Source organism: Oncorhynchus tshawytscha, linkage group LG22 (assembly GCF_018296145.1).
Source record: "Oncorhynchus tshawytscha isolate Ot180627B linkage group LG22, Otsh_v2.0, whole genome shotgun sequence".
NCBI lineage: Eukaryota > Metazoa > Chordata > Actinopteri > Salmoniformes > Salmonidae > Oncorhynchus > Oncorhynchus tshawytscha.
Genome location: NC_056450.1, coordinates 37,371,979 through 37,399,357, shown reverse-complemented (window position 1 = coordinate 37,399,357; position 27,379 = coordinate 37,371,979). Strand labels below are relative to the sequence as shown.

Sequence of the window (27,379 nt, the reverse complement as noted above, 5' to 3'; positions counted from 1 at the left end):
CATACCCAGCGTGCGACAGAGCTGCAGGAGTTGTGACCCATTTTTGTTGGTTATGTTGTCATAGTTGTGCCTTGGCATATGGGGGAGGGAATGCTGTCCACTCCAGGTAGGTGTTTGTCCCCCTGCGTGCTGAGGGTGTCAGGTTCTTGTCCAGTTCTGGCATTTAGGTCACCACAGACTAGTACATGTCCCTGGGCCTGGAAATGATTGATTTCCCCCTCCAGGATGGAGAAGCTGTCTTCATTAAAGTATGGGGATTCTAGTGGAAGGATATAGGTAGCACACATGAGGACATTTTTCTCTGTTGAGATCATTTCCTTTTAAATTTCCTTTTAAATTTCTAGCCAGATGAAAAATGTCCCTGTTTTGATTAATTTAATAGTGTGAGTTAGGTCTGCTCTATACCAAATTAGCATACCCCCTGAGTCCCTTCCCTGTTTCACACCTGGTAGTTTGGTGGATGCGACTACCAGCTCTCTGTCACCTAGAGGGAAACCAGTGGGTCCATCTCCTCTATACTATGTTTCTTGTAGGGTGACAGTCTGAAATTCTGATTTCTTTGGTGAAGTCCAGGTTCCTGCTCTTTAAGCCAAAGGCAGATGACCTCAGGCCTTGGATATTCCACGATGAGTTAGTGATGGCTTTGTGTTCCATAAAGTGTCCAATGTTAGTCGTGTGGTTTGTCTTCAGGCCAGTAAGTGTGAGCAGAGCCTGCTGAGCATCTGGTACATGCCATCGACTTGGGCTAGTGTAAGAGTGGGGGTTGGCCCTGTTTGCCTGCTCACAGCCTGGGCGTATGTGTGACATCCATGTTGAGGCCCTCTTTGCGGGAGTGGGGGGCAAGGGGTGGGCAGGAGGGGCATAAGTCTGAGGGCAGGAGGGGGCCTAAATGGGGTGTGGGCATGGTTGACTTGGGGGTGTGTTGATTGTTTGGGGTGGGGGTGTGTATGTGGCTGGTGGTGTTGTGGTCTGGATGTAGGTCCTCTCGGTGTGTGGGAGGGTGTGAGGGGTTGTCAGGAGGGCTATCAGGGTGGCTGACAGGGGGGGGGGTGCTCAGAGGGGTGGAATCCCCTGGGCTTGGGCTTCTTCATTTGTCTGTTCCGCTATGTTGTTGACTCTATGGTCAGGGTCTGGGGTGGACTGTTCTGCTATGGTGTTGAGACTTTTGTCGGGTGCTGAGGTGGGCTGTTCTGCTGGCTTCTCTGCGGGGGTGGCCACCTCTCTAATGGGTTGTTCTCTGTCACACGCCATCTCCCTCAGCCTCTCCTCCAGCAGTCTGATCCTCTCCTCTAGTGCTCTGTTTTTCTCCTGCTCCTGCTCTTTGTCCTGTAGATGCTGTCTCACTGCAGTCCAGAGTGCAGATATGTCTCTCTCCACCTCCAGCTCTCCAGGTCTAGTTAAGGGGGTGTTGTTGTGCTGGACTGTTGTCTGGGTCTGTGCTGACTGGACTGTAATCACCTGCTGTTCCAGCTCCACCTGCCTTACCTCCAGCTGGGTGAATTCAACCCTCATTTGAATGGTTGACTCTCCGCTGGGGGTTGCTCGTCTGTGGTTTATGTAATGAGAGGTCTGGTCTGATCTTCTCGGCGTGGGGGTATCTTTCTCAAGGTAGAGCTTCTCCTGCTGAGCTATTTCTTTGATTAGGTGAAAGTCCAGCTGAAACTGTTTGCTGTTGCCCTGCACCATTACTGTTCCAGACTGATAGAGATTTATATATTAGCTGACTCAGAGTCCTTGTTGTTTATTATCCCAAGTTTCCACCCATCGCTAACACCTCCCCTCTTAACAGAGGGGTAGTGTGTTAATATAGCACTGTGCCATGCCAGGGGATAGTCTGTGTGGAAGATACGGTTGCTTATGTTCCCATTTTTATAATAGTCAGCAAAAAAGTGTGTCTTGATTTTCAATAAGGAGCTTAATTTTGTACTCTTTTCATGTCTTATTATTCTTTACATTCAAAGGGTACTGTATTTTAATTACCTCTGAACAGTGGGAGGGTGCTTCTAAGGCCTCTCCATTTGGTTGGGGCTCTCCTGCCATTGTTGGGCTCGAGCTTTGACGCCTCTCACTTGACACGTCAGTGCTAATTGAAGTTGTATCAAGCTTGGTAGCCTTAACTTAGCATTCAGTTCTTATAAAGTCAAATATATCATTGTGATGTATTTTTCATCATGTTTAAAAAAATAATAATGTTTCAGCTTCAGACTATTACTCAGTCAGTTCCAGGTTGGATGGTGTTTTCAGGTCTCTGTTTGTTTGCCAGAGCATTTGCTGTATAGTTTGGGAATAATAATCTTTGGTAGTTGTAAACCTTCCAGGTAATTCCGTAATTACTCTCTCTCCATCTCTCTCCCTCTCTCTCTCTTTCTCTCTCTCCATGTCTCTGTCCATCTTCACTCTCTCTCCTTCTCTCAATGTCTCTGTCCATCTCACTCTCTCTCCATCTCTCTCTTCATCCGTCTCTCTCTCTCTTAATCTCTCTGTACATCTCTCTCTCTCTTTTCATCTCTCTCTCTTCATCTCTTTGTCCATCTCTCTCTCTCAATCTCTCTGTACATCTCTCTCTCTCTTTTCATCTCTCTCTCTTCATCTCTGTCCATCTCTCTCTCTCTTTCTTTATCTCTCTGTACATCTCTCTCTCTCTTTTCATCTCTCTCTCTTCATCTCTTTGTCCATCACTCTCTCTCCTTTCACCTCTCTCTCTTTCTCCATCTCTCTGTCCATCTCTCTCTCTTTTCACCTCTCTCCATCTCTCTCCATCTCTATCTCTCTCTTCATCCCTCTTTACATCTCTCTCTCTCAGCCTGTGACTGTGACCCCCGGGGCATAGAGACCTCTCAATGTGGCCAGAAGACAGGCCACTGCGTGTGTCAACAGGGGGTGTCGGGCGTGCGTTGTGATCAGTGTGCCCGGGGCTTCTCAGGCCAGTTCCCTAACTGCCAGCCCTGCCACCAGTGCTTTGGGGACTGGGACCGGGTGGTACAGAACCTGGCTGTCCGAACCAAGACCCTGTCGGAGCGGGCTGTGGAGATCCAGAACACGGGCCTGACTGGAGCCTATGAGAAGGCCTTCAGAGACCTGGAGGAGAAGCTGGCACGAGCTCAGGGCATTGTCAATGCCCGCAACACCACCACAGAGGCAGTCAGCAGCCTGATGGAGCTCATTGAAGACCTCAGGTACAAGGCATACACACTGATCCTATTATACTTTACATTACAATACACATACAAAGGTAGACTCTGGCGGAATAAAGATTCACCATGAATACCCCTCTCCTCCAGTTTTGTAGTTTAACTTTCCTTCTCCCTTTCTCTTGCAGGTCTCAGATAGGGGAGACCACAGATGTACTGAATCATCTGGAGGGAGACCTGACCAGTGTAGGGAACAGTAATGTTGAGGCCAGTAATGAGCTCAGTGCTCTAGAGAGAGAGGCCAAAGAGCTCAACCTGACCTCAGATCAGCTCCACCGCCAACTGGACATCCTGAAGAACTCTAACTTCCTGGGTGAGCAGAGACGTCCTGTCCCCTTTCCACCAGGGGGATTCTGGGATACGTAGTGCCTTAATGGCTGGTGTTATCAATGTTTTTTTTTGTAGAAATACTTTTGAAACATTAGTTAAATGTGTCTTTCTTATTTTCGGGCCCCTCTCCTTCACCCAGGTGCATATGAAAGCATCCGAAGCTCCTATAATAAGTCCCGTGACGCAGAGCAGCGAGCCAACCAGTCCACCACTACCACGCCCAGCACTGTCAGCCAATCAGCAGACACCCGCCGAAAGACAGAACGCCTCATCTCTGCCAAGAAAGACGACTTCAACCGCAAGAACGCCGCCAACAAGCGAGCCCTGGGGGACCTCAATGCCAAGGCACAAACCCTGGACATGAAGAAGATCAACGAGAAGGTGAAGCAAGCATCAACTTAAACAGCTAGATACAAACGGTCAGCGTTCATGGAAAGTTATGAAAATCTACTAATCTGATACATGTTCCACGCCGCCCCCTTTGACCAGGTCTGTGGGGGCCCTGGCGATTCCCCCTGTGTAGAGAGCCATTGCGGAGGGGCGGGTTGCCGTGACGACGAGGGGAACAGGCACTGTGGAGGCCTGAACTGCAACGGTGCCGTAGCGATGGCAGAGAACGCCTTGGAAAAGTCTAAGCACGCAGAGAAAGAGCTGAACATAGCCATGAAGGAGGTAGAGGAGCTCTTCCACAAGGTCAGTTACTCCAAGTGGACATACTCCTTAATAGATAAACACAAACTGTCTTGACAGGAAAGGAACTCTTGCTAAATCTGTTGTGGCATGTCATTAATGCAAACATACCCCTGTATCACCTACAGTATGAGGGTACATTCACATTTTAGTCATTTAGCAGACACTTATTCAGAGCGACTTACAGTTAATGCATTCAGTAGGTGAGATAACAACGTATCACATTCATAGTAGGTAAAACGTTTCTACAATGAAGCAGCTATCAGCAAAGTCGGGGGAATTGATAAGTTATCCCTGGTTCTCTGTATCCCCCTGTTTGGCTTCTCAGGTGGCAGATGCCAAGACCAAGGCGGAGGAGGCAAAGGGTAAAGCCCAGGCAGCTCTGGACAAGGCCACTAACACCAAGAACAAGGTGGAGCGCTCCAACAACGACCTGCGGGACCTCATCAAGCAGATCCGGGACTTCCTCATGCGTGAGTTACTAGGAAAGTTACGAGGAGCTACTGGGAAAACATTTTGGGAAAAGTGACAGAGAATTCAGAAATTAGAGGAAAAGTGACAGAGAATTCAGAAATTAGAGGAAAAGTGACAGAGAATTCAGATATTAGAGGAAAAGTGACAGAGAATTCAGATATTAGAGGAAAAGTGACAGAGAATTCAGATATTAGAGGAAAAGTGAGTTCAGACCTTGGCCACATTGGGCCATACAAGCAATGTATCTTCACCTCAGGATAGTCATCATGATCAGCGTCATAATCATTATGTATTAACTTCCAATCTGTGTCAAAAATCTCTTCACTGATCTGAATATCTTTTCTGTCGCCTTGCAGAGGAGGGTGCTGATCCAGACAGCATTGAAACGGTGGCTAACCGTGTCCTGGAGCTGTCCATCCCAGCCTCACCACAGCAGATCAGACACCTGGCAGAGGAGATCAAGGACCGGGTCCGGAGCCTCTCCAACGTAGACGCCATTCTGAAACAGACACAGGACGACATGCGCAAGGCAGAGCAGCTGCTGCAGGAGGCCAAGAAGGCCAGGTGTGTGTGTGTGTGTGTGTGTGGAGGGTTATAGTATGTAGAGGGTTATAGTATGTAGAGGGTTATAGGTTATAGCATTATCAAGTCTAAGAGAATAGTCCAGCACAGCACATGCTCCTGATTCCAACATGTGTTTCCGTTCTGTAGGAATCGGGCAGACGGGGTGAAATCCACAGCAGAGACGGTGAAACGGGCACTTGAGGACGCTAAGACGGCCCAGGCTGCAGCGGAGAAGGCCATACAGCGGGCGAAGGTTGACATTGGTGAAACGGAAGTCCGACTAGCACAGGTACAGTAGGAACTCAACTGAGTGGACGCCATCTGTATTCTGTTTGATGGGATGAGGAGGATGAAGAGATAATACGCTCCTGATATTTTCTCTGCTCGTAGATCGAGTCTGAGACCTCCAGCAGTGAACATGACCTGAATAATGCCATGGATCGCCTTGGCAACCTGGGTCGGGGGATTGACGGTCTGAAACTCAAACGTGCAAAAAACAGCATGGCAGCAGCTCGAGCTGAGGAGACAGCCACTATGGCACGGGACAAGGCCAATGATGCCAAGCAGGTGTGTGTGTGTGTGTTCATTCGATGTGTGTGCGTTCATTTTATGTGTATATTTAGGACTGTAATACTGTGACTGATAATAATTATGCTGTCTTATTTATCTCAGATTTTAGATGGCGAGCTGACGGATAAGTATCACACAGTGCAGGACTTGGTGGACAGGAAAGCCAAGACCGTCCAGGAGGCCAAAAAGACAGCAGAGCGACTGAGAGACGAGGCCAAGGAGCTACTGAAAGACGCTCAGGACAAGCTCCAGAGACTAGCAGGTGTGTGGCAGGGAACCCTGGAGGGAACTGGGTCTCGTTATTTAATTAAGAGCAGCATTGTTTTTGATTTACACAAGCTAACCTTGGAGAATAGCGAAGGCAACATTGCCCTTTTGTGGTTAAACAGTGCCACTGTATTGTCTGAATTTGTCTGATGGTGGTGTACTCAAACCAGAGAACAAACTGTACATTTGACATTTTAGTAATTTGAGAAATAATAAGGAACCCGCACACTGCTCTTGATAGTATCACTGCTCTTGATAGTATCACTGCTCTTTAATAAGCTTTAGATATCGGCCTCACGGCCAACGTCAGATGTTTTAGTCATTTCGCGGGCGCTCTTATCCAGAGCGACTTACAGTTAGTGCAGTCATCTTAAGATAGTTAGGTGGGACAACCACATATCACAGGCATAGTAAGTACACTATAGATATCTACTTTAGATAGGAGGAGTCAAGATTATATATATATATATTTTTTGTATTTATTTAAGATACCTGTTCAAAGAGTAAGGTTTCAGGTGCTTTCTGAAGATGGGCAGGGACTCTGCTATCCTAGCTTCAGAGGGAAGCTGGTTCCACCATTGGGGTGCCAGGACAAGTCTACAGTATATCATTCAGCCAAGTCTGGTTATTCTGAGATTAAACATTAAGATATAAACTTGACACACTTTATATCCACAGAACTAGAGAAAGACTATGAAGAGAACCAGAAAAAGTTGGAGGGCAAAGCCCGGCAGTTGGACGGCCTAGAAGACAAGATGAAGGCTATCCTCAACGACATCAACAAACAGATTCAGATCTACAACACCTGTCAGTAAACAGGGACCTGGCCGAGTTAAACCAAACACTGACTGACTGCAGACACTATGTGAGCCTACTATTGCTTTACTCTCTTGTAGGGTGTACACCCTATGCGCTCTAGTGAGGAACTCAGTACTGCACCTACAGCCATGGTGCTTATCCAACTACACTGTGTAACTGTGTCTTTTTGATTGTAAGATTTCACACATCTAATATAACATTGTGTGCCCTCAGTGTATTACTGTGTGACTTTCAACTGAAGGATAGAAGTGGCTCCACATGACATTTATGAAAATAATTATCCATTTGTGTGTGTGAAGAATACGAAAATGTGCAAATATGTTTAGCCTCAACTCAGATCATCCTTCAAACACTGCCACATTCAGAATATAAATAATGCCAAAAAAGTACTTATGAATAAATTGTTCTGGAAAAACAATGAACAAAAGTTGTGATGTGTACCGACTGAGGATGAACCGGGGGATGATCTGTGACTTTAACATGGTTTCTGATCTCTCCTGGATTAAATGATGGGATGCTTGTTCTCTTTAAACACTACATAGACTCAATGGATGGTATTGTTTTTGTAATTGAGAGAAAGCTGTTTGTGAGTTGCCTGACAATAATACTGAAAAACTATTTCCACCCTCCAGTGTAGGAAAACTGAAATTGTGTGACTAATAAAACTGGAACACCATCAATGCACACAATCAACATACATTGCATATGCAATGGTGGGGAGAGAGGTGTGGATCACCGAAGGAGAATGTAGTTAAAAATTGTCATGTCTAAACTAGTTCATGTCTTATTCAACATCTCTCTATTATAAACCCCATATAATAGGTCTGTTTTACTAATCTCATACACTGGTTTCATAGCTGCCTTCCTGTAGAACCAGCCAAGAAAACCTTTGTCACATGGGAGAATCTTAATAGAGATGTGCAATTGCACAATTCTCGCGTCCTCTCGCCTCTTTCTCAAAACCCATTGGAGGAGAAGGTCAGAGGGGCGGGACCTTTGGCTTTCTCATCCAATGGATTTTTAGAAGGAAGCGATGAGAGAGAACGCGAGGAGATTATGCAATTGAGAGTTTCCCATTGTGAGGGGACGGTTTCTACAGTGCCGCCTCAGCCTGCCTGCCTCCAGGAAGTGGTCAGTCTTCGAAGTGGTTTTCGGTTTGGACTGTTTTTGTTCCTAAACAGAGTGCGAGTCATATCCCGTGGGCTGGTAAAGTAACTTTAGGTTGAAGCGATTTATCGTTTTGTTGCCATTCACGTCACTTATATTTGATTAAAATATTTAGGCATCTATAAGAGATGGGACCCGGATAACGAGAATATTCTAGAAACACCAAGAGTACGGAGTTTCGATTGCGGGAAGGGGTGAGCAGAGGCCCGCGGCGGTCAAGGAGCTTAGGAAGGGCTGAAGAAGTACGGACTCGCCGGCCATTGTGCACAAAGACGGGGAGACGACACTCCAAATTATACATGTTTTGTAAGTAGTCTGTCATACTGGCTAGTGTTTTTTTTTAATAGAAATGTTCAATTATTAGTCATGAGGCGCTATTGTCAATAGCTATTGTTTGTTTAGCTTGTCAACAACTGACAAACGTTTGGTAGCGAAATGAGCTAACAAGCTAATGACATTCGCCAGAACTGCTAGTAATTTAGCTAGGAAGATAAAGCTAGTTGTCTAACTGTTGTTAGCTTAGCTAACGTTAGCCGGCTAGCCAGTTAGCCAGGTAACGTTAATGTTACATTGGCAATTTATCACTGTTGTTACTGACATTATAGAGATTATCTGTTAACATTTTAACGTTAAATTGTCAGATTTTTGATGAACTGATTGGCCAATGAACATTGATAGCCAAGTATCTTATTTTAGCATGCTAGCTAACTTAGTTAGCTACCTAACGTTAAGTAACTGGTCGTCACTAGCTAACAACTAACTTGCCGCATGAACATGACGCCATTGCATTGAGGGCAAAGAGACTGGCAGAAATGTACATAAAGGTTTAATGTTAGGCATACTATTATTAATCAAATGCAACGTGTAAAGTAAGTAACTGTAGTCTAGCTATCCACTTAAACATTGTAGTTGACGTTAGTTAGCATTGTACCGAAGGTAACGTAGATGTTTTAGAGTCACATTGTCTTGCAATCCAGGGTGCAACATTCATGGGCAACATCCAAGGCAAAATATTCAAGATAGCTAGCTAGATACAGTAGCTAATATCACAAATGGTTGGGATACTCAATAAGACAGCCACCCCAAGTCATCTTGGTAGTAAATGCAGAGATACCTATTGGAATCTGTCTGCAAACATTGCAATCAGATCAATGTACCGGAAATGTTTAAAATGTGAGTTTAATCTGAATGGGGTCAGGTTTCAAATTTGCATGTGTGTAAATGACTTAATTGATCATATATTCTGTAACCTACTATATACACCACAGATCACACTCTTTATGACTCTTATGTAGCTCTGCAACACTCATTCATAACTGGTGGGTCCCCTGACTCTTCTCAGGACCTCTGATTCTGTTCCGGGAGATTTCTGACCTGTATCATCGCCAAGATAGCTGGACCGGGTAGAAAGCGGCACACCCCAGAACCAGACCCCAGCAGCAGCGGCAGCAGTGACGCCGGGGACGGGCGGCCCGTGAGCGCCAAGCGCCTGAAGATGGCCAGCAGCAGTGAGTCAGGTCGGCGTAATGGGGGTCAGCGCAGTTCAGATGACAGCACCAGCAAGAAGAAGCAGAAGGACAGGGCCAACCAGGAGAGCAGGGAGGCCAAGCGAGCAGCAGCAGGGGCCAATGCAGAGCACAAGAAAGGTGAAATGGTTGAAGGGGAGAGATTTGGGCTGTGGTTAACTTGGCAAAGCATGAGGGTACGTCCCTGAGATGCTGCTTTATTAGCATTGGTAGAGTGTTGGCTGAGAACAAGTCTATTTGCCTGTGTTTACACGGCAGCCCAATTTTGATATTGTTTTCCCACTAATTGGTCTTTTGACTAACGCGTTACTGAGAGCACACTGCCTGCCCTTCAGGACATCAACAGCACCCGGTGTCACAGCAACACCAAGAAACTAATCAAGGACCTGAGCCACGGCCCATTCACCACGCTACTATCTAGAAGGCGGAGACATTACAGGTGCATCAAAGCTGGGACCGAGAAACTGGGATAAACAGCTTCTTTCTCCAGGCCATCAGACTGTTAAATAGTCACCACTAGCCGGCCTCCTCCCAGTACCCAGCCCTGAACCTTAGTCACTGCTTTTAGCCGGCTACAACCCTGCACCTTAGAGACTGCTCCCCTATGTACATAGTCATTGAACCCTGGTCATTTTTTAATAATGTTTACATACAGTAACCCACTTCATATGTATGTACTGTATTCTAGTCAAGGTTCGTCCTATATAACTACTGCTGTACACACCTTTTCTATTCATATACAGTCTATTCACACCATTATATATATTTTCTGCACTCTAACATAGCTTGTTCTGATATTTATTTTAATTTGAGGGATTTGTGTGTATTGTTAGGTATTACTGCACCGTTGGAGCTTGAAACCTAAGCATTTCACTGCACCTGTGATAACATTGCAAAATATATGTAGGTAACTTTTTTTTGATTTGGCCAATCACGTCAGATCTTTTCACAGGAGTTTTTTTTTTTTTTGCTGATCTCGTTGGTCTTCTGACCAATTTAGTGAAGGAAAAAAATCATCCTTATGTTGAGCCTATTTTGATTTATATATGACATAAAATCTGATGATAAATGGGGGAGACTAGTGGTGTTGAACGGTACTTGAAATTTCATTGTGTCATCTCTGCAGTGTTTTCCATTAGCGCTGTTGGCTAATCAGCCGGTTACAGACACATTTTCAACTGCCTACTTTTTCCACTTCGCATTAGATGCGTTATGCAGAAATCCATCCGCTATTTCCTGGTTGCTCAATTCTAATTTCAGGTTCTGTGACAAAACTAGTGTCTGTAGTGTAGAGAGTCATTCTATCATCTTAACTGCTGTGAAATACCTTTTTCTATTAACAAATATGTTTTTTTTTTTTTTGGTTTCATCTATTTGAAGCTGGTGTACGAATCTGAAAGTAAAAGACACAAAGGCGAAACTTAAGAGTGGGAAGAATGGAAATGGCGTACATAAAATAGATCTACATCGAATTCTATTGGTCACATACACACGTTTAGCAGATGTTACTGCGGTTGTAGGGAATGCATGTGTTCCTAGCTCCAACAGTGCCGTATATGTACAGTAATAGTAAAATAGGATAGGCCTTGACTAGAATACAGTATATGCATATGAAATGGGTAAAACAGTATGTAAACATGATTAAAGTGACCAGTGTTCTGTTATTACACAGTGTTCCATGTGCATAGGGCAGCAGCCTCTAAGGTATAGGGTTGAGTAACCGGGTGGTAGCCAGCTAGTGACTAAGTTCAGGGCAGGATACTGGGTAGAGACTGGCTAGTGATGGCTATGTAACAGTCTAATGACCTTGGGAAAGAAGCTGTTTTTTCCGTCTCTCTGTCCCAGCTTTGATGCACCTGTACTAACCTCACGTTCTGGATGATAGTGGGGTGAACAGCCCGTGACCCTGGTGACTGAGGTCCTTGATGATCTTCTTGACCTTCCTGTGACACCGGGTGCTGTAGATGTCCCAAAGGGCTGGCAGTGTGCTCCCGGTGATGCGTTGGGCTGACCGTACCAACCTCTGGAGAGCCCTGTGGTTGTGGACGGTGCAGTTGTCGTACCAGGCGGTGATACAACAAAGCGGCCATGTCTATCGGCACCATACTGCTTCTTAGACTTGCTTTCAATGAGAATGACATAACTATAACACGCATTTCTATGTGAATTTGGTCTGGTCGCCCCAAAAAGTTACATATTGCAGCTTTAACTAGGCTACTTTTCATTTAAAGCTTTTAATTCGCTCGTCTGTCGATTCCTCTCCTGCCATAATGACTGATAGGCATTTTCTGCCTGTTAATCACAAAGCCACTGATGACAGGGAAACACAGTCTGCTGTCTGTCCTGCCTCCCGGTCTAATTTGTATGAGTTGGTTAGTTGCAGTAGAATGTCTTAACACTGAGGGAGAGACCTTTACTATCTGTTTACTATACATTTACTATACATTTAATATACCTCCGTGTAAATGTAAGTGGTAACGATGAGTTGAAATCCACCTCGCCATAATTATTGTTTTCTGGCACAATCGTTTATTTTCTTTCATGTGCTTCACATAGCTGTCCACGTGGAGTCGTGTGGCATTGGCTTTTTACCGTGCATTGATTGACAACTGTTGACTAGTTTATAAAAGGTGTTGAACTGACTGAATAAAGTCGATCTCCAATATCCCTTTGGCATTCATAAATCGTGCAACGTGAATATACTACATGCATCGGGACAAGTAAACCAATAGTTTTTATTTATTTTAGGTTTCCTTTCCTAGGATGTCAGGGCTTGCCAGACAGTGACTCTGCAGTGAGTGGCTTTCGTCTCGTTAGTCATTGTAGCCTACCGAATCGGCTTCGGTGAGAGAGCTGTTAATTTGTTTCCCACATTAGCGTTTTTGGCGATTTATCAGCAGATACATTCTGAAAACATTTGATAATGGTGAATCATCACTGCAGGAACAATGTGTAGTGGAGAGCCTCATTCTGAAAGTAGCCTATGTTTACCTGTCAGAATTATATCCTGACTATTTTAATAAATCCAATGGGTATTTGTTTTGGCGCAACGCCCCTCCCCTATTTGACCTAGATGGTTTGTGTATATGTATTGATATGTAGGCTACGTGGGTCTTTTTTGAAAAATGTATGTAGTTCTGTCCTTGGGCTGTAGTTATCTATTAATGTTCTGTATTATGTCATGTTACATGTGGACCCCAGGAAGAGTAGCTGCTGCTTTTGCAACAGCTAATGGGGATGCTAATAAAATACCGTTAGATGAACGCTTAACACGTTTGTTTTTGTTGTGGACTTAGAACACTTCTGTTGTTTTTCTATAAATAAATAAAAATGTATCTTTCAGAGTGAACCTGGATAACGGAAAACTAACCGGCGAAAACAGAATTTGGGAAAGAAAATTAATTAAATGGATTTTTATAGGGCCCGGCCTATTGTACATTTTAGATTCATTTAGGCTCATGTAAAATCAGAATGATATAATAAGTAACACTGAAACCCTTCTATTTCAATTTAACCTGAAATATATTTTTCTGGATAATGTGGGCTATTTACCTCATCTTTTTCAGTTTTAATAAAATGCATAGTTTGAGGAACAACCATCATAGTTGCAACTTATATCTTGCAGTTAAACTAGAGGTCCTGGGTGGCAGGAAGCTTGGCCCCAGTGATGTCCTGGGCCGGACGCATTACCCTCTGGAGCTCCTTGCGGTCGGAGGCTGAGGAGTTGCCATACTGGGCAGTGTTGCAACCAGTCAGGATGCTCTCGATGGTGCAGCTATTGAACCTTTTGAGGATCTGGGGACCCATGCCAAATGTTTTCAGTCTCTTGAGTCTCTTCATGACTTTCTTGGAATGTTTGGACCATGGATAGTTTGTTGGTGATGTGGCACTTGAAACTCTCACTGTTCCACTACAGACCTGTCGATGTGAATGGGGACGTGTTCGGCCCTCCTTTTCCTGTAGTCCACGATCATCTCCTTTGTCTTGCTCACGTTGTGGGAGAGGTTGTTGTCCTGGCACCACATTGCCTGGTCTCTGACCTCCATATAGGCTGTCTCATTGTTGTCGGTAATCAGGCCTACCACTGTTGTCATCGGCAGACTTAATGATCGTGTTGGAGTCATGCTTGGCCACGAAGTCATGGGTGAACAGGGAGTACAGGAGGGGACTAAGCACGCACCCCTGAGGGGCCCCTGTGTTGAGGATCAGCGTGACGGATGTGTTATTACCTACTCTTACCACCTGGGGGCGGCCCGTCAGGAAGTCCAGGATCCAGTTGCAGAGGGAGATGTTTAGTCCCAGTGTCCTTAGCTTAGTGATGAGCTTTGGGTACTATGCGGTTGAATGCTAAGCTGTAGTCAATGAACAGCATTCTCACATAGGTGTTCCTTTTGTACAGGTGGGAAAGGGCAGTGTGGATTGAGATTGCATCATCTCTGGATCTGTTGGGATGGTTATGCAAATTGGAGTGGGTCTGGGGTTTCCGGGATGATGGTGTTGTGAGCCATGACCAGCCTCTCAAAGCACTTCATGGCTACTGACGTGAGTGCTACAGGGCGATAGACATTTAGGCAGGATACCTTGGCTTTCTTGGGCATAGGGACGATGGTGGTCTGCTTGAAACATGTACACTCCTGTTCAAAGTTTGGGGTCACTTAGAAATGTCTGTTTTATTAAAGAATTTTTAAATTTTAAATAATACCAAATTGATCAGAAATAAAGTGTAGACATTGTTAATGTTGTAAATGACCATTGTAGCTGGAAACGGTTGATTTTTGTTTTTGTAATGGAATATCTACATTTATCAGCAACCATCACTCCTGTGTTCCAGTGACATGTTGTGTTAGCTAATCCAAGTTTATCATTTTGAATGGCTAATTGATCATTAGAAAACCCTTTTGCAATTATGTTAGCACAGCTGAAAACTGTTGTCCTGATTTTTAAAAAAAAAGCAGTAAAACTGGCCTTTAGACTAGTTGAGTATCTGGAGAATCAGCATTTGTGGGTTAATTGGGAGCTAATGCCTGATCACCAGCCACTCATGTTAGCTAATAGTGTGGCCAATCATGTGGTTTTAGAGGCCCTCCTCTTCCTAAATGCATATAGGGGAAACACTGGCTGGTATTGGTAGGTATCATGCGCTGGTTGCTGCTCTCTGCTTAATGCTGAAGAGTTGTAATCCTAGCTGATGTAAGGCCGGATCCAGGGAAACGGCTTTGTCACAGTCACGAGAGAACGCTGCTGTGCCTCCCCCTGCTCTGCTGTTTCCAACTAGAACTTATTACCCCAATCAATTCAGAGGGCTGGCCGGCCCGCATGATTCTCCACCCACACAACGTCCTCCTCTTGCCTCATCTAGCTACCCTCGGTCTCATTGTCCACACTATATCCTTTGTGTCCTTCCAATGCCTTGGCTGTTGTCTATGCCATTCACTGATTCGCACCAAGCATCTCCCCAGTTTCTTTCATATTTTAGTGGTGTAACACAGTGAAATTCCTATCATACTTTCAATGTATGTGGAACTATGTGCAAGTGACAGGCCTTTCAACAATTTCGAGAAAACACAAGTGACAGACACTACGGACTAGCCTAGTGGTAAAAGCCATTTCGTTCAAAGGAGGACAAACGTCAATACTATGGTGATGTCATAGTTGACCGGGTCTATGGGGAGGGGGGGTCACATGGATTACAGCCCGACTGGGAGCCCAGCTGTAGAGGTGGTGGTGGTGTTGCCTGGGACATTTTACAGCTTGTGTGTGTGTGAGGGTGTGTTGTATAGTGTGTGTGTGTGTGTGTGTGTGTGTGCGGGAGAGAGAGCGAGGGTGTGTTGTATACTGTGTGTGTGTGTGCGGGAGAGAGAGCGAGGGTGTGTTGTATACTGTGTGTGTGTGTGTGTGTGTGTGAGAGAGAGAGAGAGAGAGAGTTGTTTACTATATGTGTGTGAGATGGCAGGAGAATAAACAAGAGTCTGTAGTAGTGGTGAACATGGGCACCGTAGTAGACTGAGCTGAACTCTCATACATGACCTCCACACACTGCCAAGAAGAGAACCCCAGGCTCCATGCTAACTCAAGAGAACATGAGGTTGTTTGAGGGCCTTTCAACTTAGAGGGCAGGTGCTGCAGCTTCACAGTGACAAAAGGTAGGTTGGCTGAGCATGGCCAATGTTTGTGATTTCTTATTTCAGGTTTATTTTTTTATCAGAATGAGGATTATTTGTATCTTGTATGTTTGTGAATTTTAACAAGTTGTCGTTTGGGAGTGTCTCTAGTGAAACAAATGTTTTAGCAGTGGATTCATTTTTGTACTGTCCAAAGAAGTTGTTGCATTCGGAAAATATTCAGACCCCTTGACTTCTTCCACGTTTTGATTCATTTAAGAATAAGGATGTAACCAATCTATACGCAATACCCCATCATGACAAAGAAAAAACAGGCTTTTAGAAGTTGTGTGCATTTCTGTAAATCTAGTCTCTCTTGTGATGCTGCAGTATTTTGAAGCTGTTTTCAGATGACGAATGCATTGATCTATATCTAGTTGTATAGGTATAGTAAATCTAGTCCTCTAACTAAATTATATCCAGTCTAGGGTTGAATGGAGGGAACCCGGTTACCGGATTTACCTCTCAAAACCACTCTCTTTTCCCGGGATAAATAACTGAGCGAAACCAGTAAATTATAGTAAATTATTTCAATGAACAGCATGGCGTGAAATGGAATTGATAAATGATTTGTCATGTCTCAACCTGGCTTCTCTACGGCCTCGGCGTGATGAATCAAATCAAATCAAATTTTATTTGTCACATACACATGGTTAGCAGATGTTAATGCGAGTGTAGCGAAATGCTTGTGCTTCTAGTTCCGACAATGCAGTAATAACCAACAAGTAATCTCTAGCTAACAATTCCAAAACTACTACCTTATAGACACAAGTGTAAGGGGATAAAGAATATGTACATAAAGATATATGAATGAGTGATGGTACAGAGCGGCATAGGCAAGATACAGTAGATGGTATTGAGTACAGTATCTACATATGAGATGAGTATGTAAACAAAGTGGCATAGTTAAAGTGGCTAGTGATACATGTATTACATAAAGATGCAGTAGATGATATAGAGTACAGTATATACGTATTCATATGAGATTAATAATGTAGGGTATGTAAACATATTAGGTAGCATTGTTTAAAGTGGCTAGTGATATATTTACATTTTGCATCAGTTCCCATTATTAAAGTGGCTGCAGTTGAGTCAGTGTGTTGACGCTCAGGGTGGGGACAGACAGCCCGTCAGTATGGAGTACAGTTCACAATGCTTGTAGACCTATCATCTCATGGTAACAGGTAGGCTTACATTTGCTGCAGCATATTCTATACTGCAGTAGTATAATGACCCAATGCGCTTCTAATTTACCCATCTCCATCTGGCTTTCGGGGGTCACCTTGTTAAAAAAAAAAAATTGCAGCTGCAGAGTTTAAAAACAGCATATCGCTCGAATATCGTTGTGTTAAATCAGCACAGGCGCGAGCCCTCTCGCAGTCTTTTTCTCTCCAACTCCATTCAAATTGCATCCAAAATACAGTTGAAGTCGGAAGTTTACATGCACTTAGGTTGGAGCCATTAAAACTTGTTTTTCAACAACTCCAAAAATTAATTTTTTCAAACTTTAGTTTTGGCAAGTCGTTTAGGACATATACTTTGCACGGAACAAGTAATTTTTCCAACAATTGTTTACAGACAGATTATTTCACTTATAATTCACTGTATCACAATTCCAGTGGGTCAGAAGTTTACATACACTGCCTTTAAACAGCTTGGAAAATTCCAAACATTTGTTATGGCTTTAGAAGCTTCTGAAAGGCTAAATAACATCATTTGAGTCAATTGGAGGTGTACATGTGGATATATTTCAAGGCCTACCTTCAAACTCCGTTCCTCTTTGCTTGACATCATGGGAAAATCAAAAGAAATCAGCCAAGACCTCAGAAAACACACTGTAGACATCCACAAGTCTGGTTCATCCATGGGAGCAATTTGCAATTGCCTTAAGGTACCACGTTCATCTGTACAAACAATAGTACGCATGTATAAACACCATGGCATCACGCAGCCGTCATACCACTCAGGAAGGAGACACGTTCGGTCTCCTAGAGATTAATGTACTTTGGTGCGAAAAGTGCAACTCAATCCCAAAAACAACAGCAAAGGACCTTGTGATGTTGCTGGAGGAAACCGGTACAAAAGTATCTATATCCACAGTAAAACGAGTCCTATATCGACATAACCTGAAAGGCCACTCAGCAAGGAAGAAGCCACTGCTCCAAAACCACCATTAAAAAAGCCAGACTACGGTTTACAACTGCACATGGGATAAAGATTGTACTTTTTTGGAGAAATGTCCTCTGGTCTGATGAAACAAAAATAGGACTGTTTGGCCATAATGACCACTGTTATGTTTGGAGGAAAAAGGGGAGGCTTGCAAGCCGAAGAACACTATCCCAAACGTGAAGCACGGGGGTGGTGGCATCATGTTGTGGGGGTGCTTTGCTGCAGGGGGGACTGGTGCACTTCACAAAATAGATGTCTTCATGAGGATATAAAATCATGTGGATGTATTGAAGCAACATCTCAAGACACCCGTCAGGAAGTTTGACCCAAGTTAAACAATTTTAAAGGCAATACACTCAATTAGTATTTGGTAGAATGTGAACTTCAGACTCACTGGGAATGTGATGAAAGAAATAAAAGCTGAAATAAATCACACTCTCTACTATTGTTCTTAAAATAAAGTAGTGATCCTAACTGACCCAAGACGGGGCATTTTTACTAGGATTAAATGGCAGGAATTGTGAAAAACCGAGTTTAAATGTATTTGACTAAGGTGTATGTAAACTTCTGACTTCAATGTAGATAATCGTGTTCTAGAGAGATAGGGCTATATACAGTATATATAGATGTCTTAGCCTCCCTCTTTCAGATAATGTTTTATTAGGCTTTATAATGTTTTATTAGGCTTTATGTTTTATTAGGCTTTATGTTTTATTAGGCTTTATAATGCTTTATTAGGCTTTATAATGCTTTATTAGGCTTTATTAGGCTTTATAATGCTTTATTATGCTTTTGAATGACACTTCCAGTTTTGGCGGGAAAAATCCCAGGTTACCCGGGAGAAAGGTAATTTATTGTCAGGTTGGAAAATTTTGTAAAATACCGGTAAAATATTCAGCCCTTATATATTCCTCTACGTCTAGCTGTACTGATCTGTTGTGGACTATTCTAGGTTGATTTGCATGCTTGTCTAACACAGTCACAGCAGGCGCTGTGGACAAAGTGTTCTTGTGTTACAGAATCCGTTTTGAAGGTAATCCCTGTGGTATGCTGAGTGTGGTAGTCCTCTGACAGACTGTGTTGTCTCTGCTCGCTCAGTGCTGTGTAGATGTGTTTATAGTCCTCTGACAGACTGTGTTGTCTCTGCTCGGTGCTGTGTAGATGTGTTTGTGGACTGGAAGCAGAATGCTAATGAGGTGATCGCGAGGCTGCGCTGTGGAGACGGGGTGCAGAGGGTGGAGGACGTCACCACTACCTTCACCGACACAGACTGTCATGCCCGCTTCCCAGGTGAGATCACAAACTAACTACATGTCTTATAGCCTAAGTGTATGTGATGATTGCATGTGTATGAGAGCTTGTACAGGCTACATGTCTGTTTTTTTGTGTATGTGCTGAGATGGTGTTTGAATGAGGGAGGGAGTGTATGTGTGCTGAGATGGTGTTTGAATGAGGGAGGGAGTGTATGTGTGCTGAGATGGTATTTGAGGGAGTGTGTGTGTTGAGATGGTGTTTGAATGATGGAGTGTGTGTGTGCTGAGATGGTATTTGAATGAGGGAGTGTGTGTGTGCTGAGATGGTATTTGAATGAGGGAGTGTGTGTGTGCTGAGATGGTGTTTGAATGAGGGAGTGTGTGCTGAGATGGTATTTGAATGAGGGAGTGTGTGTGTGTTGAGATGGTGTTTTAATGAGGGAGTGTGTGCTGAGATGGTATTTGAATGAGGGAGTGTGTGTGTTGAGATGGTGTTTGAATGAGGGAGGGAGTGTGTGCTGAGATGGTGTTTGAATGAGGGAGGGAGTGTGTGCTGAGATGGTATTTGAATGAGGGAGTGTGTGCTGAGATGGTGTTTGAATGAGGGAGGGAGTGTGTGTGCTGAGATGGTGTTTGAATGAGGGAGTGTGTGTGTGTGTGTTGATGGTGTTTGAATGAGGGAGTGTGTGTTGATGGTGTTTGAATGAGGGAGTGTGTGTTGATGGTGTTTGAATGAGGGAGTGTGTGTTGAGATGGTGTTTGAATGAGGGAGTGTGTGTTTAGATGGTGTTTGAATGAGGGAGGGAGTGTGTGTTTAGATGGTGTTTGAATGAGGGAGGGAGTGTGTGTGTTGATGGTGTTTGAATGAGGGTGTGTGTGTGTGCTGAGATGGTGTTTGAATGAGGGAGTGTGTGTACGTGTCTTTGGTGTGCGTGGCATTTAGCCGTTCACTTTGAACATGCAGCATTAGCACTAGTCTGATGGCCCGTGACTGTTCTCTCTCCAGATGGGCGCCAGTGGGACTGTCATCTGCATGAGGAGATTGAGGGCTCCTGCAGCAAAGTACAGTACAAAGAGAAGAGTGGCTTCCTCCTGCTGGTTATGCACAAGAAGATCCCCTTCCACTCCTGGCCTTCCCTTATGGTGAGTCTGCCATCTGGCCTCCCTGCTGTCATTTAGCATGTGTTTCTCTCATGGAATACCATCAACTACCATCATGTGACTATTGCCTATCTCTTGCGAAGGTTTTAACACAATTCCTAAAAGGAAAAAAAACAACATTTTGTCTCATCTCTCCTCCCTGCAGCAAAATAAAAAGGAGAAGCAGCCTGTGAAAGTGGAGGCCAAGAACGGTAAAGACCAGAAACAGTCGCCTCTGGTAAAGCCTGAGAAGTCTGTCCCAGAGACGGCAGACATGGCTGAACTGTCCACCCAGACGTCTGCTCCACCGGCACAGTGTGAACAGAGGCGTGGCAAAGCAGAGCGAGGTGTCAAACGCATCATGAACTACAAACCAGCCGACAGGCTAGAGTCTGTGGTGAAGGCTGGAGGAGAGGGGCAGACCAAGCCGGTCAGTGTCAGTAAAGGGGACCTGCCTCAGGAGCCCAGTGCCAAGCACCCCGTCCATCCCCCCAAGGTCTCCAAGGACCCCACCTCAGAGATGCCCAGGGATACACACACCAAGTCCACAGCCAATGGGAAACCACACAGCCCCACTGGCCGGGACCTCCAGACATCTACAGCTGGTGACAATCGAGCTGAGCTGCTAGGCAATGGCCATGAGGGTACAACACCTGAGGTAGCCGTCAGCCACACGCAGCAGGAGTTGAAAGTTCAGGTGAGTCCCGGTGTCTCTAGACTCTACCATCTCACCAGGCACTGAGAGTACTGTGAGGGTTCAAATATGTGTGTGTGAAATTATGCTGCTCTGGATCTGATTGTAAAGCCTATTTATTGTTTTAGACGGAGGACAAGAAGGCCCCAGAGTCTGATTTCAAGGCTGGTGCAGAAGAGGTGATCATACCGGCAGCCACTGTGTCCTGTGCTGAGATAAGCCCCAAGGCTGGAGCCTCCACCATCAAAGCAGAGAGGCCAGGGGAGGCCGAGAGGACTGATTCTGAGACGCTAGTGAGACAGCCTCCGAATGAGGCTGACCAGGCCACTGAGGCTCTAACACCAACCAATCGGTCAGGATCAGGGAATCCTGTGACTGCAACAGACACCAAGCAGGCTGAGTCCTCCAGCAGCAGCAGCACTCAGGAGGAGAAGAGGGACCGGTCTAAGGAGGAACATCTGGAGATAAAGCAGGAGGAAGGTCAGTGGACGTCTCAAAAGGGACACTGAAATGTTATTTCTGTCACGGTGAGTCCATGGTCTGCAGACAGTGACCTGAAACGTGGCACTGTGGTTATCTTTTAGCAGTTCCAGAGCCAATGGTGAACCTGAAGCTGTTGAAGAACGACTCGTACGAGAAAGGGACAGACCTGATGGTGGTCAACGTGTACATGAAGGGTATCTTCAGAGAGACAGCCAGGGTGATCTTCAGAGAACAGGACTTCACACTCATCTTCCAGACCAGGTAACTTGGTCCTTGTGACCTTTCACCTTGGTGACCTTAGTGGATCTTAATTGGATTTTAGTGGTGTTTCAAATTTATTGAACTTTCTTCCCTTTCAAACAGCGATGCAAATTTCTTGCGTCTTCATGCGGACTGCGGAGCGAACACCGTCTTTAAGTGGCAAGTCAAACTCCGGTAAGACTTTCAAGTCCAGCTTGGTCTGTGATTTTTGTGTGGTGTTTCTATACACATGTGTACAGATGTCCCTTTTTGGTTCTCATTGAGACAGTGAGTCTGACAAGCTGGGGATCCTCTGTTACAGGAACCTCATCCAGCCTGAGCAGTCCACGTATGCCTTCACCCCATCCCGTTTAGACATCACCCTGAAGAAGAGGCACAGCCAACGCTGGGGGGGGCTGGAGGCCCCTGCTACACAAGGTCTTCCTGCTGCCTGGCTTCTACTGCACACGTTATAGACGACTGTTACACTCGCTGTCACACAGTTTGAAATATAGCAGCCCCGTATAAATATTACACACACAATGGCTCCCACACAAATGTGTTTACTGACTGTCTTTTATATCGCTGTTTGAGGAGCACATTGATGTGTTTCACTTTGAACCAATTGACTGTAACCTACTGGCTGTAGGTCTAACCAGTGTCCTAGGACACCATTAGAGCCTGTCCTAATGTTAATTACTTTGGAGGGTTGACACCGCGGGAGGGTTGAATTTAGGTTGTTCTGAGGGCGCGGTGTTTCAACTCGATATCAGGAAGGTGGGGTCTTAATGTTTGGTATACTAATAAGGTGTTATGTGTGACTATAGTAGGCAGGTATGTTTGTGGGTGTTTCCATTCAAAGCAGCACTATGGGACAGGTATCTGACCACTGAAACTAATCCAGTTATACTCAGTATGCATGTCTGCTGTTCTCACAAGCCCACGGGTCTCTGGGTGTCAGTGCAGAACTACAGTGCCCAGGTTATGTCCTTAACTTGTAAGGTAATATTCTTCTCTTGGTCCTGACAGTTGTTTGTCGTTGACCACAAACTCCATCCTCCTCTGTTTAAGGTGCAGTGGGTGGCGCCAAGGTTGCTGTGCCCTCCGCACCGTCCTCTCAGGCCAGTCAGCCGGGCAGCAGCAAGCACTCCCTCTCTGCCAAGGAGGAGCCACCCTGGGTGGGGGAGGGGAAACCCAAGCCCCCTCGGACAGTGGACGGATGCCTGGACAGTGTGTCATCCCGCACCGTCTCAGACCATGTCCCCATCAAACAGGAGCCTGCAGTCACGGTGAGTTGGATGAGATGGTGAGAGAGGGAGGACTGACGGAGGATGAGCTGGTGAGAGAGGGGGGACTGACGGAGGATGAGCTGGTGAGAGAGGGAGGACTGACGGAGGATGAGATGGTGAGAGAGGGAGGACTGACGGAGGATGAGCTGGTGAGAGAGGGAGGACTGACGGAGGATGAGCTGGTGAGAGAGGGAGGACTGACGGAGGATGAGATGGTGAGAGAGAGAGGGAGGACTGACGGAGGATGAGATGGTGAGAGAGAGAGGGAGGACTGACGGAGGATGAGATGGTGAGAGAGAGAGGGAGGACTGACGGAGGATGAGATGGTGAGACAGAGAGGGAGGACTGACGGAGGATGAGATGGTGAGAGAGAGAGGGAGGACTGACGGAGGATGAGATGGTGAGAGAGAGAGGGAGGACTGACGGAGGATGAGATGGTGAGAGAGAGAGGGAGGACTGACGGAGGATGAGATGGTGAGAGAGAGAGGGAGGACTGACGGAGGATGAGATGGTGAGAGAGAGGGAGGACTGACGGAGGATGAGATGGTGAGAGAGAGAGGGAGGACTGACGGAGGATGAGATGGTGAGAGAGAGAGGGAGGACTGACGGAGGATGAGATGGTGAGAGAGAGAGGGAGGACTGACGGAGGATGAGATGGTGAGAGAGAGAGAGGGAGGACTGACGGAGGATGAGATGGTGAGAGAGAGAGGGAGGACTGACGGAGGATGAGATGGTGAGAGAGAGAGGGAGGACTGACGGAGGATGAGATGGTGAGAGAGAGAGGGAGGACTGACGGAGGATGAGATGGTGAGAGAGAGAGGAGATGGAAAAGGCCCAAAAAGGCAAATGGTATGAAGTGATTTAGGATGAGGAGTAGGGGACTGGAAAATGAGTAGGGGGGGAAAGGGAATCCGATTTCTTTATCAATTCATTATCCTATGAGCCTCGAGGGTTGGTATTTTTCCTAGCCACTGGGCTTCTGCATTGCTTGCTCTTTGGGGTTTTAGGCTGGGGTATCAGTAAAGAACTGTTGATATAAAAAAAGGTCTTTATAAAGTTTATTTGAATGGTATTTCATCCCTTTATTTCTGTCTCAGCCCAAGCCCACCTGTATGGTCCAGCCCATGACCCACGCACCTCCTGCCGGCAGCCAGCACAGCCAGCGCAGCGTTGAGGAGGAAGAGGAGGAGGAGGAGAAGGTGTGTCTGCCAGGCTTCACAGGCCTGGTCAACCTGGGCAACACATGCTTTATGAACAGTGTCATCCAGTCTCTTTCCAACACCCGGGAACTCAGGGACTACTTTCATGGTCAGTGAGCTCCTCTAATCTTCCTCTTCCCTTCTGTCATTCTTTCATTTAAGTTGAAGTTTTTTACATTCCTTTATGAAATGTGTCTGTAAATATGTATGTAAAAAAATAAAATGTTACATTGCAAGGAATAAATATTTTCATATATATATTTATATACATTTATATATATAATATATTATATATATTTATATATATATATATATATATATATATATATATATATATATATACATTTATACATTTATTTATATATATATACACATATACACATTTATACATTTATATATATATATATATATATATATATATATACATTATATATATATACATTTATATATATATATTTATATATATACATTTATATATATACATTTATACATTTATATATATACATTTATACATTTATATATATATTATATATTTATATACATTTATATTTATATATATACATTTATACATTTATATATATATATATATATATATATATATATACATTTATACATTTATATATATACATTTATATATATTTATATACATTTATATATATATATATTTATATATATATATATATATATATATACACATTTATACATTTATATATATATATATATATATACATTTATATATATATATATATATACACATATACATTTATACATTTATATATATATATATATATATATTTATATATATTTATATATATACATTTATACATTTATATATATATTTATACATTTATATATATACATTTATATATTTATATATATATATTTATACATTTATATATATATATACATTTATATTTATATATATTTATTTATACTATATATTTATATATTTTTATATATTTATATATAAATATATAATAAATAAATAATTAAAATAAATAAAAAAATTCAACAAGTCATTGTATTAATGTTCAGTGAGTGTAGATCGATATGAAATGGTGTTCTCTCACCCTCTGTGTAGACCGGGCGTTTGAGAATGAGATCAACTGTAAGAACCCGTTGGGGACGGGTGGTCGGCTAGCCATCGGGTTCGCTGTGCTGCTCCGGGCTTTGTGGAAGGGTACCCACCATGCCTTTCAGCCCTCTAAGTTAAAGGTGACACTCCACTGTCCTGAGTCCCATCTTTATCTCCCTCCTGTTATTTAATAATATAAAATATATGACATTTAGCAGATGCTATAACCCAAATAGCCTTAGTCTTTATTCTCCAGGTGATCGTATCCAGTAAGATGTCTTTATTCTCCAGGTGATCGTATCCAGTAAGATGTGGTGTGTTTATTCTCCAGGTGATCGTATCCACTAAGATGTGGTGTGTTTATTCTCCAGGTGATCGTATCCACTTAGATATGGTGTGTTTATTCTCCAGGTGATCGTATCCAGTAAGATGTGTTTATTCTCCAGGTGATCGTATCCACTTAGATGTGGTGTGTTTATTCTCCAGGTGATCGTATCCACTTAGATGTGGTGTGTTTATTCTCCAGGTGATCGTATCCACTTAGATATGGTGTGTTTATTCTCCAGGTGATCGTATCCACTTAGATGTGGTGTGTTTATTCTCCAGGTGATCGTATCCAGTAAGATGTCTTTATTCTCCAGGTGATCGTATCCAGTAAGCTGTGGTGTTTATTCTCCAGGTGATCGTATCCAGTAAGATGTGGTGTGTTTATTCTCCAGGTGATCGTATCCAGTAAGATGTGGTGTTTATTCTCCAGGTGATCGTATCCAGTAAGATGTGGTGTGTTTATTCTCCAGGTGATCGTATCCACTAAGATGTGGTGTGTTTATTCTCCAGGTGATCGTATCCACTAAGATGTGGTGTGTTTATTCTCCAGGTGATCGTATCCACTAAGATGTGGTGTGTTTATTCTCCAGGCGATCGTATCCACTAAGATGTGGTGTGTTTATTCTCCAGGCGATCGTATCCACTTAGATGTGGTGTGTTTATTCTCCAGGTGATCGTATCCAGTAAGATGTGGTGTGTTTATTCTCCAGGTGATCGTATCCACTAAGATGTGGTGTGTTTATTCTCCAGGTGATCGTATCCACTTAGATATGGTGTGTTTATTCTCCAGGTGATCGTATCCACTTAGATGTGGTGTGTTTATTCTCCAGGTGATCGTATCCACTTAGATGTGGTGTGTTTATTCTCCAGGTGATCGTATCCAGTAAGATGTCTTTATTCTCCAGGTGATCGTATCCACTTAGATGTGGTGTGTTTATTCTCCAGGTGATCGTATCCAGTAAGATGTGGTGTTTATTCTCCAGGTGATCGTATCCAGTAAGATGTGGTGTGTTTATTCTCCAGGTGATCGTATCCACTAAGATGTGGTGTGTTTATTCTCCAGGTGATCGTATCCAGTAAGATGTGGTGTGTTTATTCTCCAGGTGATCGTATCCACTAAGATGTGGTGTGTTTATTCTCCAGGTGATCGTATCCACTAAGATGTGGTGTGTTTATTCTCCAGGTGATCGTATCCAGTAAGATGTGGTGTGTTTATTCTCCAGGTGATCGTATCCAGTAAGATGTGATGTTTTTATTCTCCAGGCGATCGTGGCGAGTAAGGCCAGTCAGTTTACAGGCTATGCCCAGCACGATGCCCAGGAGTTCATGGCCTTCCTCCTGGATGGACTCCACGAGGACCTGAACCGCATCCAGAACAAACCCTACACAGAGACCGTGGACTCAGACGGACGGCTGGACGAGGTGGGTGAAATAAAGGTTTGAGCAGCACCATAAACAATCACATTTATTTTATAAGACCCCTTTGTGACATCTAAAAAGGTGCTTTACACATATACCTAGCAGGCTAAAACTCCAAAATGGCAATCAATGCAGAGACAGTCATACTTATAACCACACTCACTGTTTCCATTCAGTCCACTTGTCCTGGAAAATGACATGGTGTGTCTGTTTTAAAAGGTGGTGGCAGATGAGGCGTGGCAGAGGCACAAGATGAGAAACGACTCGTTCATCGTAGACCTCTTCCAGGGCCAGTACAAATCCAAGCTCGTCTGCCCAGTGTGCTCCAAGGT

The 27,379-nt window shown here is 44.1% G+C and overlaps 2 protein-coding genes across 12 annotated transcripts in view; both read left to right on the top strand.

Moving 5' to 3' along the window:
• LOC112221344 (laminin subunit beta-2) overlaps positions 1-7,453 on the top strand; it is a 79,763-nt gene extending 72,310 nt beyond the window's left edge. For both annotated transcript variants that reach the window (XM_042304172.1, XM_042304171.1), the window contains 10 exons: positions 2,804-3,176; positions 3,320-3,504; positions 3,661-3,902; positions 4,011-4,214; positions 4,540-4,684; positions 5,042-5,249; positions 5,397-5,538; positions 5,640-5,816; positions 5,922-6,081; positions 6,765-7,453. In XM_042304172.1, coding sequence (XP_042160106.1) covers positions 2,804-3,176; positions 3,320-3,504; positions 3,661-3,902; positions 4,011-4,214; positions 4,540-4,684; positions 5,042-5,249; positions 5,397-5,538; positions 5,640-5,816; positions 5,922-6,081; positions 6,765-6,901 — 1,973 coding nt within the window. In that variant the 3' untranslated portion in view covers positions 6,902-7,453. The remainder of the gene's footprint in view (positions 1-2,803; positions 3,177-3,319; positions 3,505-3,660; positions 3,903-4,010; positions 4,215-4,539; positions 4,685-5,041; positions 5,250-5,396; positions 5,539-5,639; positions 5,817-5,921; positions 6,082-6,764) is intronic.
• Positions 7,454-7,976: 523 nt separating this feature from the next.
• Positions 7,977-27,379, top strand: part of LOC112222365 (ubiquitin carboxyl-terminal hydrolase 19-like) — a 33,551-nt gene continuing 14,148 nt past the window's right edge. For 2 of the 10 annotated variants that reach the window (XM_042304166.1, XM_042304164.1), the window contains exons 1-14: positions 7,982-8,378; positions 9,415-9,718; positions 19,090-19,218; positions 20,188-20,324; positions 20,488-21,018; positions 21,144-21,495; positions 21,600-21,759; positions 21,862-21,933; positions 22,061-22,176; positions 22,810-23,027; positions 24,125-24,335; positions 25,308-25,441; positions 26,892-27,065; positions 27,267-27,377. In XM_042304166.1, the coding sequence (XP_042160100.1) occupies positions 9,568-9,718; positions 19,090-19,218; positions 20,188-20,324; positions 20,488-21,018; positions 21,144-21,495; positions 21,600-21,759; positions 21,862-21,933; positions 22,061-22,176; positions 22,810-23,027; positions 24,125-24,335; positions 25,308-25,441; positions 26,892-27,065; positions 27,267-27,377 (2,496 nt within the window). In that variant the 5' untranslated portion in view covers positions 7,982-8,378; positions 9,415-9,567. Of the gene's footprint in view, positions 8,379-9,414; positions 9,719-19,089; positions 19,219-20,187; positions 20,325-20,487; positions 21,019-21,143; positions 21,496-21,599; positions 21,760-21,861; positions 21,934-22,060; positions 22,177-22,809; positions 23,028-24,124; positions 24,336-25,307; positions 25,442-26,891; positions 27,066-27,266; positions 27,378-27,379 lie in introns of all 10 variants that reach the window. The other 8 variants (XM_042304161.1, XM_042304163.1, XM_042304165.1 and 5 more) reach the window with 8 other exon arrangements.